General features: G+C 39.7%; 1 protein-coding gene across 2 annotated transcripts in view; it reads right to left on the bottom strand.

Annotated features, from left to right (window-relative positions):
• kiaa0825 (KIAA0825 ortholog) overlaps positions 1 to 15,228 on the bottom strand; it is a 409,330-nt gene that overhangs the window by 115,291 nt on the left and 278,811 nt on the right. For both annotated transcript variants that reach the window (XM_039759351.1, XM_039759352.1), the window contains exons 18-19: positions 12,188 to 12,343; positions 1,819 to 1,913 (exon numbers count right to left, since the gene is read on the bottom strand). In XM_039759351.1, coding sequence (XP_039615285.1) covers positions 1,819 to 1,913; positions 12,188 to 12,343 — 251 coding nt within the window. The remainder of the gene's footprint in view (positions 1 to 1,818; positions 1,914 to 12,187; positions 12,344 to 15,228) is intronic.

A 15,228-nucleotide genomic window follows, 5' to 3' on the forward strand; every position in this document is an offset into this window, starting at 1 on the left:
GATCAGATTAATGATCTCAAGGTGAAACAGCATGTCTCCACTAAGTACAACAAAATTAAAGATCCTTAACTACCCATTTAAGACACGTTTTTTTTCTTACTAATTAACTATAACTTCTATAAGTTATGATGCAGATTAAAAATTAAAAGCTCTTTTTTCAATTTGCCAGTTCATTTTCAAGGTTTGGATTATAAAGTCTCAATTTCCCACTGTGTAATGCCCCTCTTCTGCCTTCTACCGAGGCTGACCTCTGTAACTCTGTGGAGCAAATACACTGAGAAAGACATAAATGTTCTGTTTACTCCCGCTCAGCAGACCAGGAAAAAAAAAAGATGTCAAGGATATTTTTTTTCCACTTTTTTCATACCATGTCCTGAAGGCATTCCACGCCTCATTACCGAGGACACAGGCGCCCCCTACTGTGCTTGAATTGGATGAAAGCACTCTGCTTTACTCCACGAAGGTCTGCTTCAGCATGACAAGATTGAGATAGTATTTGAGCTCAATGTCATTTTGTGCTGAAAATCAATACATTTCTTCTTTGATGATGGCAATATATTTTTTATTCTATTAAGTTGAGTTTAACTCCCTCAATGGTGTGGTAAACACATGAAGTGTAATTCAAAATTTATCAGCTTTTTTTGTGACAGTGTGTTTCTCCTTTAATCCTTTAAACTGTCTATATTCATTCAACAAAAGAGATCTTTATTAAAGCAAACGATGTAACCAAGGACATACTATGACAAGATTATGAGGTATTATGCAATATTTACATCCCTTCACCAAGTCCCACCGAATCCCAAAGTCGCTTTTTTTTCCCTTCTGGTGGGCCAAGCTGCTCAATTAAGAGTGAGATTACCCATTCAAATTCATGAATAATCCTCAAATAATTCAGAAATGGTGTGGGGGTGGGGGAGGGTGACAGTATCAGCTTTTACACATGTGCAACAAACCAGCACATTTGGTGAAAGCACATGAACTCTTTGAAACACTTCACCCTCATTATAAAGCTGTCCTTGGCAGACAAGCCGTTTGCCCTTTATTAGAAGGTGCATGTTACAATGAAGGTGATTTAAAATGGATTTCATGTAGCTGCTAGACAAGGTGCAGTAGCCTTATAGCAGTAGATAGTGTTATAACTGACAGCTTTGAATTGGGGGCTGAGTTTATTTGAAATACCGCTACCTAATATGTGTCAAATAGCTACATAAATATTTATATGATGTTTTGAGGATTTATATTTAGGAAACTTCAGCATGCTTTCAATCAGGTGGGAAAGGCACATCAGTCTTGCTTTAACCATTTCAGCACCACAAACTTGCAAACAGTCGATGCACTAATCACCGCTGCTGTCTTCTTGGGGTTCATGGATTTGTTCTGCTGTCCCAAACTGGCCTTCTCTCTCAGGGGGAACTAACAAGTCTGTTAACTTCTTAGATCTGACACTAGTAATCCTGGCATGTTAATAATCCAAATGCCCAGTATTTACGCTTTAATTGCATCTATTCAGTGTAAAGCATCAAAATGATTCAAAAGCTGAAGCTCTGTGCACATAATAAACACCGCTGTATAAATGGAAATGGAGCTCTTAAAAAATAACACCTGAAGCCGCATCACAATAGGCATAAATCAGCCAACCACCTCAATTAGGATTGCCATGACTTACTACATAGTTTCACTTTTGACATATATGCCATTTATTAAATCTCGTTTACCTCAGACAGAAGACAGCATATGAAACAAGAGCAAGGCCAATGATGGCAAGCAGCTGTTTTTAAAAGTGAAAAAAGAAGAAGAAGTAGAAGAATCTCCTATTACCTGTTTGCCAGCAGCGCCCTCAAGGTCACCTGACTGAGTCCCAGATAACTTGGCAGCAGTTTCGGCCATTCCCAGTCCCACTCAGTTATGGCTGGCTGTTGATGTATGAGGAGAAGCTATTGTTAGTTATTAATCAGCGTTAATATGATCAGTAAATTAGAGCTCCAGCTGCGATAGACTAACTAAGAAGGAGGGGGTCCAGAACAAGGACTTAGACAGATGATATCAATCATGTCCGCACAAGAAGGTTTTTATTCCAATAAGACAGCAATTAATTTATAAATCCATTTGGGGATGTAGCCATCATTTATACAAAGATAAATCAATTTTGGAAGTCGTTATTCTTCCAACTGTTTTAATGGCACTTTGCCCAACCACCTTCAAGCAGAGAGATTCGCTCTTTGTTTGAAAAGCAAATAAAAATCCAATTCCTTTGATCGAGAAATGTCACTGTTTACTATGAGCAGAGTTTTATTGACAACAGGAGATGAGTGCTAGATGCTTCTCATTGAAGACTTTTTCTCTTTTTTCCTTTTAGCTTTGACAAATGAAACAGAGGTTTCAAGCGGAACAAGCAGAGGATTTTATTACATCCTTCAACAAGAAGGAGGAAAAATCTTAATCATTTATACTGAAACATAGCAGAATACAACTAACAAAAAAATATTTTATGGACTTTAGCATGCATGTGTGGGTGGGTGGATGGATATTGTTATTTTTTTTTTTCTATTTTTTTATTTTATCCATGTACTAAAAAACCTTTGAAGATCTAAGTTTCATTTTATTTTTATCATAATGGAGGCACCTGATTTTTTTTTAATTCAATATTTCATGAAATATATTCTTAGTGTAATTCTAGCCTTTTTATATTCTAAGTAATAAAAAAACACTTTATTTAATTGAAATATGCTCCTATTTGCTTCTCAGTGGCCATGCTGTGTGTTAGATTAAATCATATATTAGGTATTGACAACAAGGAGAGACGGGTCTTTTAAAGTTGCACTGTACCTAGAGATGCATTGATTGAGTTTGAGTGACTGTGTTAGTAACTTTGAGTCAGCTAACTCATTTTACACTTTTTAAATTTCTGTGAACACAAACCAGCAAAAACAGGAGAACTTTACCATAGCACCAGCTGTAATTTACAGAAAATGCAGTATCATGGACCATAACCTCATAATTAGGTATTTCATTTCAAACAGGGTACATCCTATGTCAGTAACGTGGAAAAGAATGAAAAGAGAAAATATTTAATAAAGCACAAATTCCTTATGATTCTCTTCAGATAAAAAAAATTGTTCTTTCAGCTATTAGATAGCGCCATGCTCTTAATCACAAAAGGAGTAAACCAAGATTTGTTTATTTGTAATGGGGAGAATATTTATGACACTCACCCAGGGTACAGAACTGCTGTATATACATCAAAAATACCATTGTTAATGGGATATATTAGGAATTTCATGTTCTCTTGACAGGACCTGACAATTGTAAAAATACTGACAAACACAGACACCCATGAAAACTGAAATCCAACATCTTATATATATATTGTCGAGGATGCCAGGGGCCACGACCCAGCCGGGACGCCCATCTGGGATCACGTGGGGGCCGCCTTCCTGGTTGCTTTGGTCACCGCCAGGAGGCGCCCCAATGTCTTGGGGACTTGTGACCTCAGCACTTCCGCAACACCAGGAAGTGCTGGGGGGGAAGATATAAGAGGACACCCGGAGAGCTGCCGGGAGAACAGCTGGCACTTCCGCCACGCTGGGGCGTGGCCAAGAGGGGAATACTGGGAACCACCTGGAGCTCATCCGGGAGGACATAAAAAGGGCCGTCTCCCTTTATTCAGAGCTGGAGTCGGGTGGAAGACGGACGAGGCACGAGAGAGAGTGTGGAGGCAGCCTGAAGATAGGCATTGAGTGGCCAGGACTGTGTTGGGGTTTGTGCACTGACTTTATTTAGTTTCTGGGTGACACTTATATTGTAAATAATTGTAAATAAAAACGTGTGGTGGTTGAATATAACATGTCCGCCTGTCTGTGTCCGGGTCGGCTCCACAATAGATATATATATATATATATATATATATATATATATATATATATATATATATATATATATATATATATATATATATATATATATATATATATATATATATATATATATATATAACAATGCTGCTTTAAATATTATACTTGGAAGGCATTGTGACACAATGGATTAAACAGTTGTGCTCGACTGCTTCTGAACATCAAGTTCAAATCCCAGTCTGTGTGGAGTCCTTCCTGTGACCAACACAGGACACATTCATTCACACAAAGAACATTCAATCTGCAAGGTCACTGACAAATCTTATGGAAACAGTAGTAAGAAGTACATCAGGTAAGCTGATCAGTGTATTCTGTTAAATAAAATAAACTTACGTATTTTAATACATTCTTTCTAAATATGAACTAGAGAGTGGCACATGTTGCATATGGATCAGACAGGCAAGTAACAATTTCACTGTGGTCTGTACACGAGACAATACTTCTACTACTACCAGGACACTACTCTTCTAATAATTATATATTTATGTTTTATAAAATTGTATGGATTTTTTGTTACTTATTCATCATTATACTTACCTAATCTTAGTTATTTTTTTCTTTTCTTTTAACTTTCCCTTTGACATCATGTAAAGCACTTTGAACTACTTTGCTTGTATGTGCCACAGAAATAGATGTTGTTGTTGGAATCAATTTCGGTTTCACTGTTTTTGGTTTATGATGATATATTTAGTGAAAACAATTATTTAAATTCCTAAAATCATGTGGTGCAAACTGACAAGAAAATAAGTGTATCATTACACATTGTCACACACATGCAATTAGAAGATAGTTTACAGGCCTGAATAAGTGTGATTATATCTGCCGGACCAGGGGTTGAAGCTATCAGATAAAACTTTCTCTCCTTCCTCCTCTGGAGACCATCACAAGAACGTCCCGCCTCTGGTAAAGTGAGGTCCATGCCTTGTGGGTGAAATTTAAATAAATAATTGTCACTCTTGCATTTTTGGTTGGTGGCGCGGTAGCATGGCAAGGGCGGTTCCCGTGTGTGATGTAGGTGCAGACAGCCCTGCACTTAGTGTACATGTGCAGGATTGCCCGCAACCCTAATTAGCGGGACTAATCTGGAACTTCTGATTGCCAGAGCTGATCCACATCCCTGTTTTAAAAGGGAATTGTGAGTGCTAGAGGAAGGAAAGCAGATTGGGGGAAGAAAGAGAATACAAGTGAAAGAAGAACATGAGAGATTGAAGAAGGAACAATAGTAAAAACATAGAGGTTGAAATAGGGAGAGTAATGATGGAGGCAGTAGGAGGTGCATGAGTAGGTGCAAGAGGTTGGAAACAGGCAGCTTGGAAGAAGAGCCCAAGGAGAGCCGAGGTTAGACACTCTAGGGGGCTGAAGAGGGTTGACTTGGTCGAGCACGATGGGTAGCCAGAGTAACCAATTTTCTCGTAGTGGGCTCCTAAGCCCAGGGAGAGGCAGCAAGAAATGAAGCGAGCAAGGCGAGGTTCATAACGGCACACAGAGGCGCTGAAGGAGGCAGTTGTGTCGAGAGCCTGGATTAAGGGGTGGCTATGCCTATCAGTGAAAACGTCTCCTCAGGCTGATTGATCTGAGGGTGAGCCTGTGAGACACCTGTTTAGGGAAGGAAGCACCAGTGCTCAAACACCTGTACAGAGCTTTTACTTTTTCAAAGGGTGTTTTGGTTTTACCTGCCTTGGGTTTTTAACTTCGTTTATACTGAATAGTTTATGGATGTTTTAACCTCTTTGGATTTGCTCTCATTGTATAGATTTATTTATTTAAGAAGATTTAACCTGCGCTATTTACTTGAACACTGTTCTGTTTGTTTGTTTAAATAAAATCATTATGGCACTGTTTTCACCTACCCCTTACGTTGTGTTTTTGTCCTCATCTGCCAAGCTCATCCCAGTCATGACAATTGACGGTGTGGGGTTCAAGAGGTTCCCACAATTGGAGTGGGAGAATACAGCTGACCCGCACCATTACACCACCTGACAACTTCATTTCCAGTCTCGACGCTCCTAACCTCAATTCCTGTTCTGGCTCTCCTGACCTCACTTCCTGTTCTGAGCATATTTAAATGTAATTTTGTTTGCTACAATTCAGTTCTGTACTGAGCTCGGTCTGTAAAGATATTATTTTTGCATCTTTCATTAACTGCTACCCCTAACCTTTTTTGTTGTCTTTGTGATTTCCTCACAATGTCTATATCATTTGTGCAATACACAGCAACAGTAAGATTTAATGTATTCTCAATCTTTCATTAGGATCAACTATTACCCCATTAATACCAAACTCAATAGCCATTATATAAATAAATAAAATATTATACTAACAGATGACACTCTTATGTTGTAAGGCAGAAAAACGACTCTAGGCTCATATTTTGTAGTAAAAGAAAGCATATTTTCACAACATAGAACAACAGAGATTTGACCCAATTTCATGGCACTGATATCAAAAACAATACCAGATGTTTCTTAAATTGGAATATGACATTTAAATAAGCAGAGAGGTAGTATTTCCAAGAAGATATTTAGCATTGTTGTTTCAAGCAGTAGCTGAATTATTAGTGGCTTTCATTTCAATATTCTAGGATATATTCTGCAAACAGATAAACTGCAAAACCACTTGACCAATTACTTTACCATACAGTTCCGAATTGCTTTGCTCCTTATATTGTAAAGAATCATTTGGAGGTATAAGGCAAACAGAGATTATGTGATTAGAGCATTTAAAAAATTCATCCCTATTAACTTGCACTGATACAAACTCATAAGGATTAAAACCACTCATGTTAGCTCACTCCTCTGCCTTAAGGCGCTCACTCAACAAGATTTTCACTTGACAAAGCAGAGACAAATTGCTCCGTGGCTCACATTACAATATCACTTGTTTAACATTTACTTCTGACTTTTGAAAGTGACATCTGTTTAACTTTCATAACGTTTTCCCTATTTATGGCAATACTGGAAGTCGCAATCAGCTTTCTGTTTTCATAACCAACTATCTTTAATACATAAAAAGCTATATTAAAATTATTCCCTATATTGTTAATTTTCACATTTATGAAAAAGTGACTGACTCTGCAGTGCTGCTTTACCACTGATATTATGAAAGACAAATTATAAACAGTACATGTCAGATGAAGAACAAGAAAGGAGTCTAAAGGAGTAACATTTAATGATTTTTCACTGTAAAACATTAAGGCAATTACTCATATCTGGTCCACATTTATAAATATACACATCAGTCTTTCAGGAGTTTTTGTAAAAGTGTTAACAGATCGTGTATGGCCATCAAACCAAAAGGTCTCCTAATACATTTCAAATATGTTTTAATAGAGGGTACTGTATGTCTCAGATGGCAGCATAAGCAATTATGCAAGCTGCTAATGGAGAGTTAAAGTACCTTTAGCAGCAGAAATATCAATGACTTATCCTCAAAACAGGTTAATTAAACAGAGCTGAAATTCATTGCATTTATTGTGTGACACTAGAGGGCGCTGTCGCTCCTCAAACCCCATAGACAAACGTCCAAGACACCAGGTAAAAGTACTAGAAATATTTTTATTTCTTTTCTTTTTGATATTGGGCCACAGTAGACACCACAATCACCCCAATAAACAATAAATCAATAATACAATACAATACAATACAATAAATCAATCCTCCTCTCCCAGCAGCTCCGTCACTTTACATCCCTACTCTGGCTCTTAACCAGTCCTTTAAATAGTCCTTGACCCGGAAGTGCTTCTCCTCCTCTGTTCACGTGACTTGTCAGCACTTCTGGGTCAGATGGAGAATTACATTTTTCTTCAGCCCACAAGTACTTCTGTTCTTCCGACCCCGTGACTTAGGAGTACTTCCGGGCTATAGGGAAAATAAAACTCCCCGTGTCTCGTTGCAGTGTCACACGATGGCACCAAAGGCACCCAGCAGGACTGTGAAGCCGAACTCCATCTCCCAATCCGGGGCACCTCCATGCTGCAGGGAAGACGCCATCTAGCGCCCTGGATGTGTTAGCCGGGATGAGCTGCCGGCTGTCCATCACAGTTCCCCACCCTTAGCGAAGCACAGTGGGGCGCAGCTTCCAGCCCCGTGAGGGTTGTCTTCCTCCAGGAGGTACCATTGGCTGTGGCCAGTCCGTGGCTTTGTCCTATAAAATAATCTCAGGAGAACCATGGGGAGACATTGCACACATGCTTAACTTCCTCCCCTGTTCTCCGTGGACAATTTCTCCACAAATGGCCTGGCCGGCAGCATTCGTAGCACAGCCACCTTCCCCCGATAGTCTACCCCAGTGAGACTGAAAACAGGTTGGAAACACTGGCTCCACCCGTTTACCTGCAAAGGATGGGTCGTCAGCCGCACATGAGCTCACCACTCTATTATATCAGGAGACACCCATTTCTCTTCCACAATCTCCTTTTTAATCTGGGGCTTTCTCACAATCTGGGTCTCTCTATGCGTAAGAGAGAGACCCTTTGCTGTTTGCACCCCTTTTGATTTTTGGCTGACTGGCGCCGATGTCTTAAGGATTGCATTGCTCCGGGAGGCAGCACTATCCCGCTGCTCCAGCTCGTTCGATCCTTCCACTGGACACTCGGTCATCATTCCTGTATCTTTTGTAGGACGTGAAGTTACTTGGCAGCCGCTACTAATTAATCGTGGGGCCGTTTCACTCTACGTCCCTCTTTCTTGTACGGTACCGGTAACATTTACTGTACCACTGATTTAACCATCTCGGGAAGCTCCCAACCAAAACGCAGGTACTCATCCACCTATTTCAAAGGTGCTTTGGTCGCTGCTCCTAGCTCCTCCACTTTCTTCTTAATTTAAGATGCGACCTGCAAGAAACTTTGTACGGGCTGGATAAGATTTACCAGCTCCTGCAAGTCAATATTATTATTTGAATTGGCCGGAGGTGGGCTCGAGCCATCATCAGCCCTACCTCCCAGCCGTGAGCCAATGAGCACGCCTGTTTCTGGCGTATGCTCTGTTGGGTTTTGCAAGGGCGGTTGGGAATTGGAGTTCCAGAATGCGGCTAATGGCCTATTGTGATCCGCCTGTTTTAATTTAGTGGTGGATTGATCAGTCATGCCCCGGACCTCCTTATCCTTTATGTGGGGTGAGCGATGCCTCGCTTGCTTTCCCCTTCCCCTTCAGAAAGACCAATTCATCATTTCGTGAGCGAAGTAGGACACAGTCGGACGTGGACCTTCTCCTTCCTATAATCCCTCAAGGCAGGTCATGTGTGTCCCTTCGGTGAATGTCTGTGACGACGAGTTTTCATCCAAAAGTCCGTTGAGATGGCCGCTTTCGTGCTTGGGGTAAATGCTGTCCTCTTGGCCCCTCTCCAGATCTTCTTCATTTGAGAGGTATGTGCAAGGAACAAACTTTATTAAGTCGAACCAATTTGTGGGTTTTCCTCCGACATGTACCTCATTCTGGATGTGATGATCCAGCGAGTTTTTCCCCTGAAGATGACTGCCTCTTGTCGTCTCTTCAGCAACGCCGATATTTCCGGGTCTGACATTGCCGATCTGTGTCACTTTCTTCATCCCCATGACGGACCGGCGGACGGGTTTGGTGGGTTTCTAAGTGTCGTGACGGTTTTGCGGGTTGTGTGCAGAGAATATTTTTTCCAGGTCCTCTGCCAATAAACGGCCAGAAAATCCTGCCGATTACACCAATGTGACACTAGTGTGCACTGCCGCTCCTCAAACCCCATAGACAAACGTCCAGGACACCAGGTAAAAGTATTAGAAATATTTTTTTTTCTTTTCTTTTCGATATTGGGCCACAGTAGACGCCACAATCATCCCAATAAACAATAAATCAATAATACAATACAATAAATCAATCCTCCTCTCCCAGCAGCTCCGTCACTCTACCTCTCAACTCCGGCTCAGCTTGCTGGGACACCAGTCTTTTAAATAGTCCTTGACCCGGAAGTGCTTCTCCTCTTCTGTTCACGTGACTTGTCAGCACTTCTGGGTCAGATGGAGAATTACATTTTTCTTCAGCCCGGAAGTACTTCTGTTCTTCTGTCCCTGTGACATGGGAGTACTTCTGGGCTATAGGGAAAATAAAACTCCCTGCGTCTAACTGCAGCATCACACAATGGCACCCACGGCACCCAGCAGGGCTGTGAAGCTGAACTCCATCTCCCATGGTGGCCTGCGGGAATCCGGGGCACCTCCACGCTGCAGGGAATATGACATCTAGCGTCCTGGATGTGTCGGCCAGGATTAGCTGCTGGCCGTCCATCACAATTGGTAAAGATATTTATGTTATATCTGGTCTGTTGCTTCATGGGTAAGGCAGATAAAAATCACCTTTTACTTTAATTTCTTTCATAAATTTCATTTGATAGTTTGTTTAGTCTGTGCTTACCATGCTTGTTTCCTCTCTACACTTGTAACCTTTTGATCACAAATATGTAAAGGCAGAAATGCTGAGGGATCAGTGGTACACTACATACTGTAAATGGAGTCTCAAACAATCTTAGTCACAGACTATTATCTGGAGCCTTACTGAGTGATCAAAGGAGGGTACCACATATGTACAAATGCTGGAAAGCATTAACAAAGGCTCTCCTGTGTTCTTGTTCCACTGAGTCTCCCTGATCTTCTCAATATAAAGACTTTCTGCATCCATGATTGTCCACATTATCTCCTGTTTAACAGCACAATTGACATGTGCTATAATTTGTTTCTTTTACTGCCCTGCCTCATAAAGACCAATAGTTCTGTCTGTATCAAGTTCACTAAGCTGTGGATTTCATTGATGAATTTCGGGTGATGTTGTAAGCATTCTGAGGTCACCATAATTCAGACCTGTCCCATTATTACCAGTTTCAACTTAACCATATCACAAATATACATAATAACAATCTCTCCTACAAATGTTGCCTTTTTTCTAGTAAATACTTCCTATTGTACAGTCCAAGCTCTTGCTATTCAAGAATCAAAGGTAATGCGAGAAGACATGTTCATTGGTATTAATATTAATTAGTAATTGGTTGAAGCCTTTATGCAAGGAAGTTTAAAACATTTGAGACATAAATTTGGTTACACAGCTCTTGCTTTTTCCAGTTGGAGCACAGACAGATGAAGTGACTTGCTCATGGTCACACAATGTCATTAACAGAATTTGAACCCATATAACCTCAAGGTTTGAAGTCGAAAGACTTAACCACTATGTTACAGAATTGGAAATGACATTTTATTGACAAATCCATGTTGAAGGCAGAGTGGGCAGCACAGTGGGCTGAGCTCCTATAATCTTGTTTACCAGTGACAGAGGGATTTTATGTACCATGGAGTTTACCCGTCCTGGTAATAGTTCAAAATTTTCTTCATCACATCAAGCATGATAAATGGCTTTGTTTTTCACTTGTAGGATGGATGAAGAGCACAAATGGTTACCTGAGTCTTTGTTATTACTTTATATCATATGAACCAAGAGCAATAGTTTACTAATAAGCCAACAGGAATAAGTATAACAAAAACTTATTGGAAAATCTAGGAATTCAAGTGGGAATTTATGCAAGAGTTTCCTTTACATTACTTACAAAATACAGCCAACTTTCTCACCAAAATAATCCATTTTAAATGACTGCAATTAGCATGTACTGAGAAACAGCAAAATGCTGAATATTGAAATATTGTATTTATAATAAACCCAGCCTCAGGCATTTTTACTAACAATGTGTAGGCATTCTGCTGAGTTTCTAGTTTATCCTTTTGACCTTCTAATTATTTTATAACAATTTTTCTTAGTTTTTTGCTCCTCTAGTTTCTTTTTAACAGTAAGCCAATTGTTACTTTAATACTTTTTTTTTTTTTTGGTCCACTTGATTTAAAGTCTACATGGTCTACTGAATATAATTATAATGTATTTAGTAAAAATCAAATCACATGTTGTAACTGGAACTGATCGAGTGTTACTGCATTATATAACAGTATACCAGCAACATTTTTTACCAATGTTACGGTATTTGCTACTGCACTCAAATACTCCTAAATGAAAATGGATTGTAGTTAGGCGTTAGATTATATATACAGTAGGTCTAAACACTGGAAATACAGAGCTAGAAATAAACAACAAAAATACAATGAACAGATCATATCAGTCCTTGATCTCAGCTAGACAAGGCTGACAAGAGCTGGGCCCACAAAAGACTGAAAGAATAAAAAAACTCACATAAATAAGCAATTGAGGCTTGTCCACGAAATATATAAACAAATCTATTATTGAAGAGTTGTCTTAAAATACAGTACCTACCTGGTCAAACTTATCACTCCCAATGTGACTAAACTCCTTAAGTGGGTTGAAGGCAGTAAGCTGCAGATCTGAATCTTTAAGGCTGATCTTTAAATGTCTTTGAGGAGCTTTAACTTTTGAATCTTCTATGGCAGAAAGCTGGGCCTTCACAAACTCCTGTATATAGCAAGAGGGAGTTGGTGAGGGGGAGACAGAGAGGAAGAAAATAAATGTGAGTTTTTCGACATTTGAAGAAGAATACATTTGAGCCCTCGGCTATCTTATAGTTAGGAGCAGAATGGTTTGAAAACTCACTTTACTGCCCACTTTTGAAAACATTAAATCAATTTTTTATTAGTTTCTCCTTCATACATAATGTTAAATAGTTTTACTCCTTAACTGTTTATGCTGTAAATTTTAAAACCTGATTATTAACGTATTCAGCATTTAAGTGAATAATCCATTAAACATTAACTAATATCATTTAAAGGATAAATGAATTTACAGTGTTAATCAGTCCAGTAAAAAGGAATTTTGAAATTTCACTTTAGTTGAAATCAGATCAGTTTCTGCAAATATTGTGCATCATGGGTGATGTGCTGCACTGGGGTATTTCAAGCATATAAAAGTGGCATGTGACAGGGAAGATACTCAGTTGGTACTTGGACTCACAACTCTTGTTATGAGGCAGCAGGTCTAACCATTCACGCACTGTGCTACAAAAAAAAAATACATTAAGTATTTTAATGATGGACAACATTTACTATTCAACTATACAGCAAATGGAACATGTGTAGTAATTAATATTTGACGCGACACTACAGTCAGTGAATGAAGATATTTATACTGCTATTCTACGGCTACAATTACTCCTCTCCCTGCTTGAGTATCATTTGCTCTTTTATGGTTTGGAAGAAAAAGTAGAGACTGCAAAAACATTTTTATACTAATTTGGCTTCAAATGGGCTTCTTTCATCTGTTCTTATTAGAGAATGAAGGGGAAAAGGCCACAAACTGTATAGTGGATGCTAACAACCTGTTGGGCAAACTCAAATCATGAAACAAGGGAAAATACATAATCTACTGTAGAACAAGCCCACCGTGTGTTTGTGTGTGTGTATATATAGCACTGTCCTCCTTCTCCTCCTCCCGACTCTGGTTCCTGGAGTTATGGCAGGCAACTCTTTTTATGTGACACCTGGAGGCACTTCCAGTGTGTTGAAGCTGAGGTTTCGAAGCACTTCTGGGTGAGGTGGGAGCCTGACAAAGTATAACTCGCCAGTTCCCACAGCACCCTCTGGCAGTACCAAGGGAACCCAACAGGGCTGAGCCAAAGAACTCTAGTTCCCTTGATGCCCTGTGGGAATCTGGGGCACTACAGAAACCCAGTTGGGGCTGCCATCTAATGATCCAGGGAAGACTAGCCCTGCATATGCTACCTCCCTCGATCCTATATTGTAATTGCCATACGGGATGGATAGGTATCCCGACCAAGAAAGAGAAAGGTTCCTTACTTGGACAAGAAGCCCCAAGTGGATGGACAAGCATCCTGGCTGGATGTGTTTTCAATATCTTTCCTGTACAGGATAAAATGGAAGAACAGGAAAGGACTGCCTCTGAAGACTGTTCGTTCCCTCAATACACTAGGTGGCAGCTTCACTCCCATTCATACTCCCACAGGGCACCCTGGAATATGCAATATCAGAGAAAAACCCTGTTGGGGTGTGTGGGTGCCGCCAGAGGGAGCTATAGAAAAGGTGTGTGCATCGAAGGAGGTTCCGCTTGACCCAGAATTGCTGCCAGGCTGAAATTATTTGACATCAGACACACTTCTGGGTTCTGAGATAATAGGAGTCTTCTAGACTCATCCAGGTGAGCCAGAGTTGGGAGGAAGTAGACTAAGCTTGCTTGGAGGAAACATGGAGGATTTATTGAGGAGCAAAGTCAATTGAAGGAGTATTGAAATCTGTATAAGGAACTGGATTTAAGAAAGCCATGTTTATTGAGGCCTTTGACCGTGTGACTGTACTTGAGTTCTGGGTTTGGGGAGCTGCAATGCCCTCTAGTGTGTGCGTGTGTGTGTGTGGTGCGTAATAGTGCATCACTTACTAAATGCTGTACCTTGAACTAGGAAAGAAAAACAGAATGAAGGGAAATGACCAGGAGAGGAAATGGTAAACAAACCATAAAGTAATACCAAAGAAGGAAACATACACAATATCATAAGCCAGGAATCAAATTAAGACATAAAGCCAAAAGTCAGGAACTGGGAAATCTAAATATCACTACTATACACACATACATGTCATAAACTCAGGTTCATATCAATTTTTTTCTGAAGGAAATACATTTGTCTTCCACAAATTACAGATTTTTTGTTACGCCATTTAAAATGGAGAATCTTTTGACATGATAAAAGTTCATTTAGGATGCCTTTTTCAAAAGCTTAAAATTGTTAATGTCACTAGTTTTAAATTTAGTACATCACTATGTTGTTCGTGGATTCAGTTTCTACATGCACTTTAGGTTTCTAGGAGCTGACCCCTAGAAGTTGTGATTTATGTTGTCATCGGAGCAACAATATAAAAATTTACCATTTTGACCTTCCCACTGTTCCTTTATTTTGGCCATATCTTAAGTTTATTTTTGAATTCGACCTTGCCTTGTTCTCCAACTTCTTTACTCATTTTCCCCTTTGGTTTTGGTTGCTAGAAATCTTTTTGATTGATAGTTCTTACTGGGTGTGCCTTCCTTGTCCTCGTGTAAACTGTTCAGCGATCCCTGTGGTGCCAGAACAGTACAAAGGGTTTCTGTTTAATTCATCCTCAAAGTCAAATGTTGACGCTTCTGATGCACTGAAATTTATAGTGGTGCTCCAATGATAATAATTGAACATCCTTTGGGACAGCACTCCATAGCAACCATTGTCATCTCTTAATAACAAGTGGCACAAAATAGCGGCCCCGGGAGAAGCAAACAGACAACAAAAGCAATACACAATAATTTTTCGTTAAGTGGACACAAAGTTCATATTACAAATAAATACTATAATATTAATCTCC

The sequence above is a fragment of the Polypterus senegalus genome, chromosome 7 (genome assembly GCF_016835505.1).
Source record: "Polypterus senegalus isolate Bchr_013 chromosome 7, ASM1683550v1, whole genome shotgun sequence".
NCBI lineage: Eukaryota > Metazoa > Chordata > Cladistia > Polypteriformes > Polypteridae > Polypterus > Polypterus senegalus.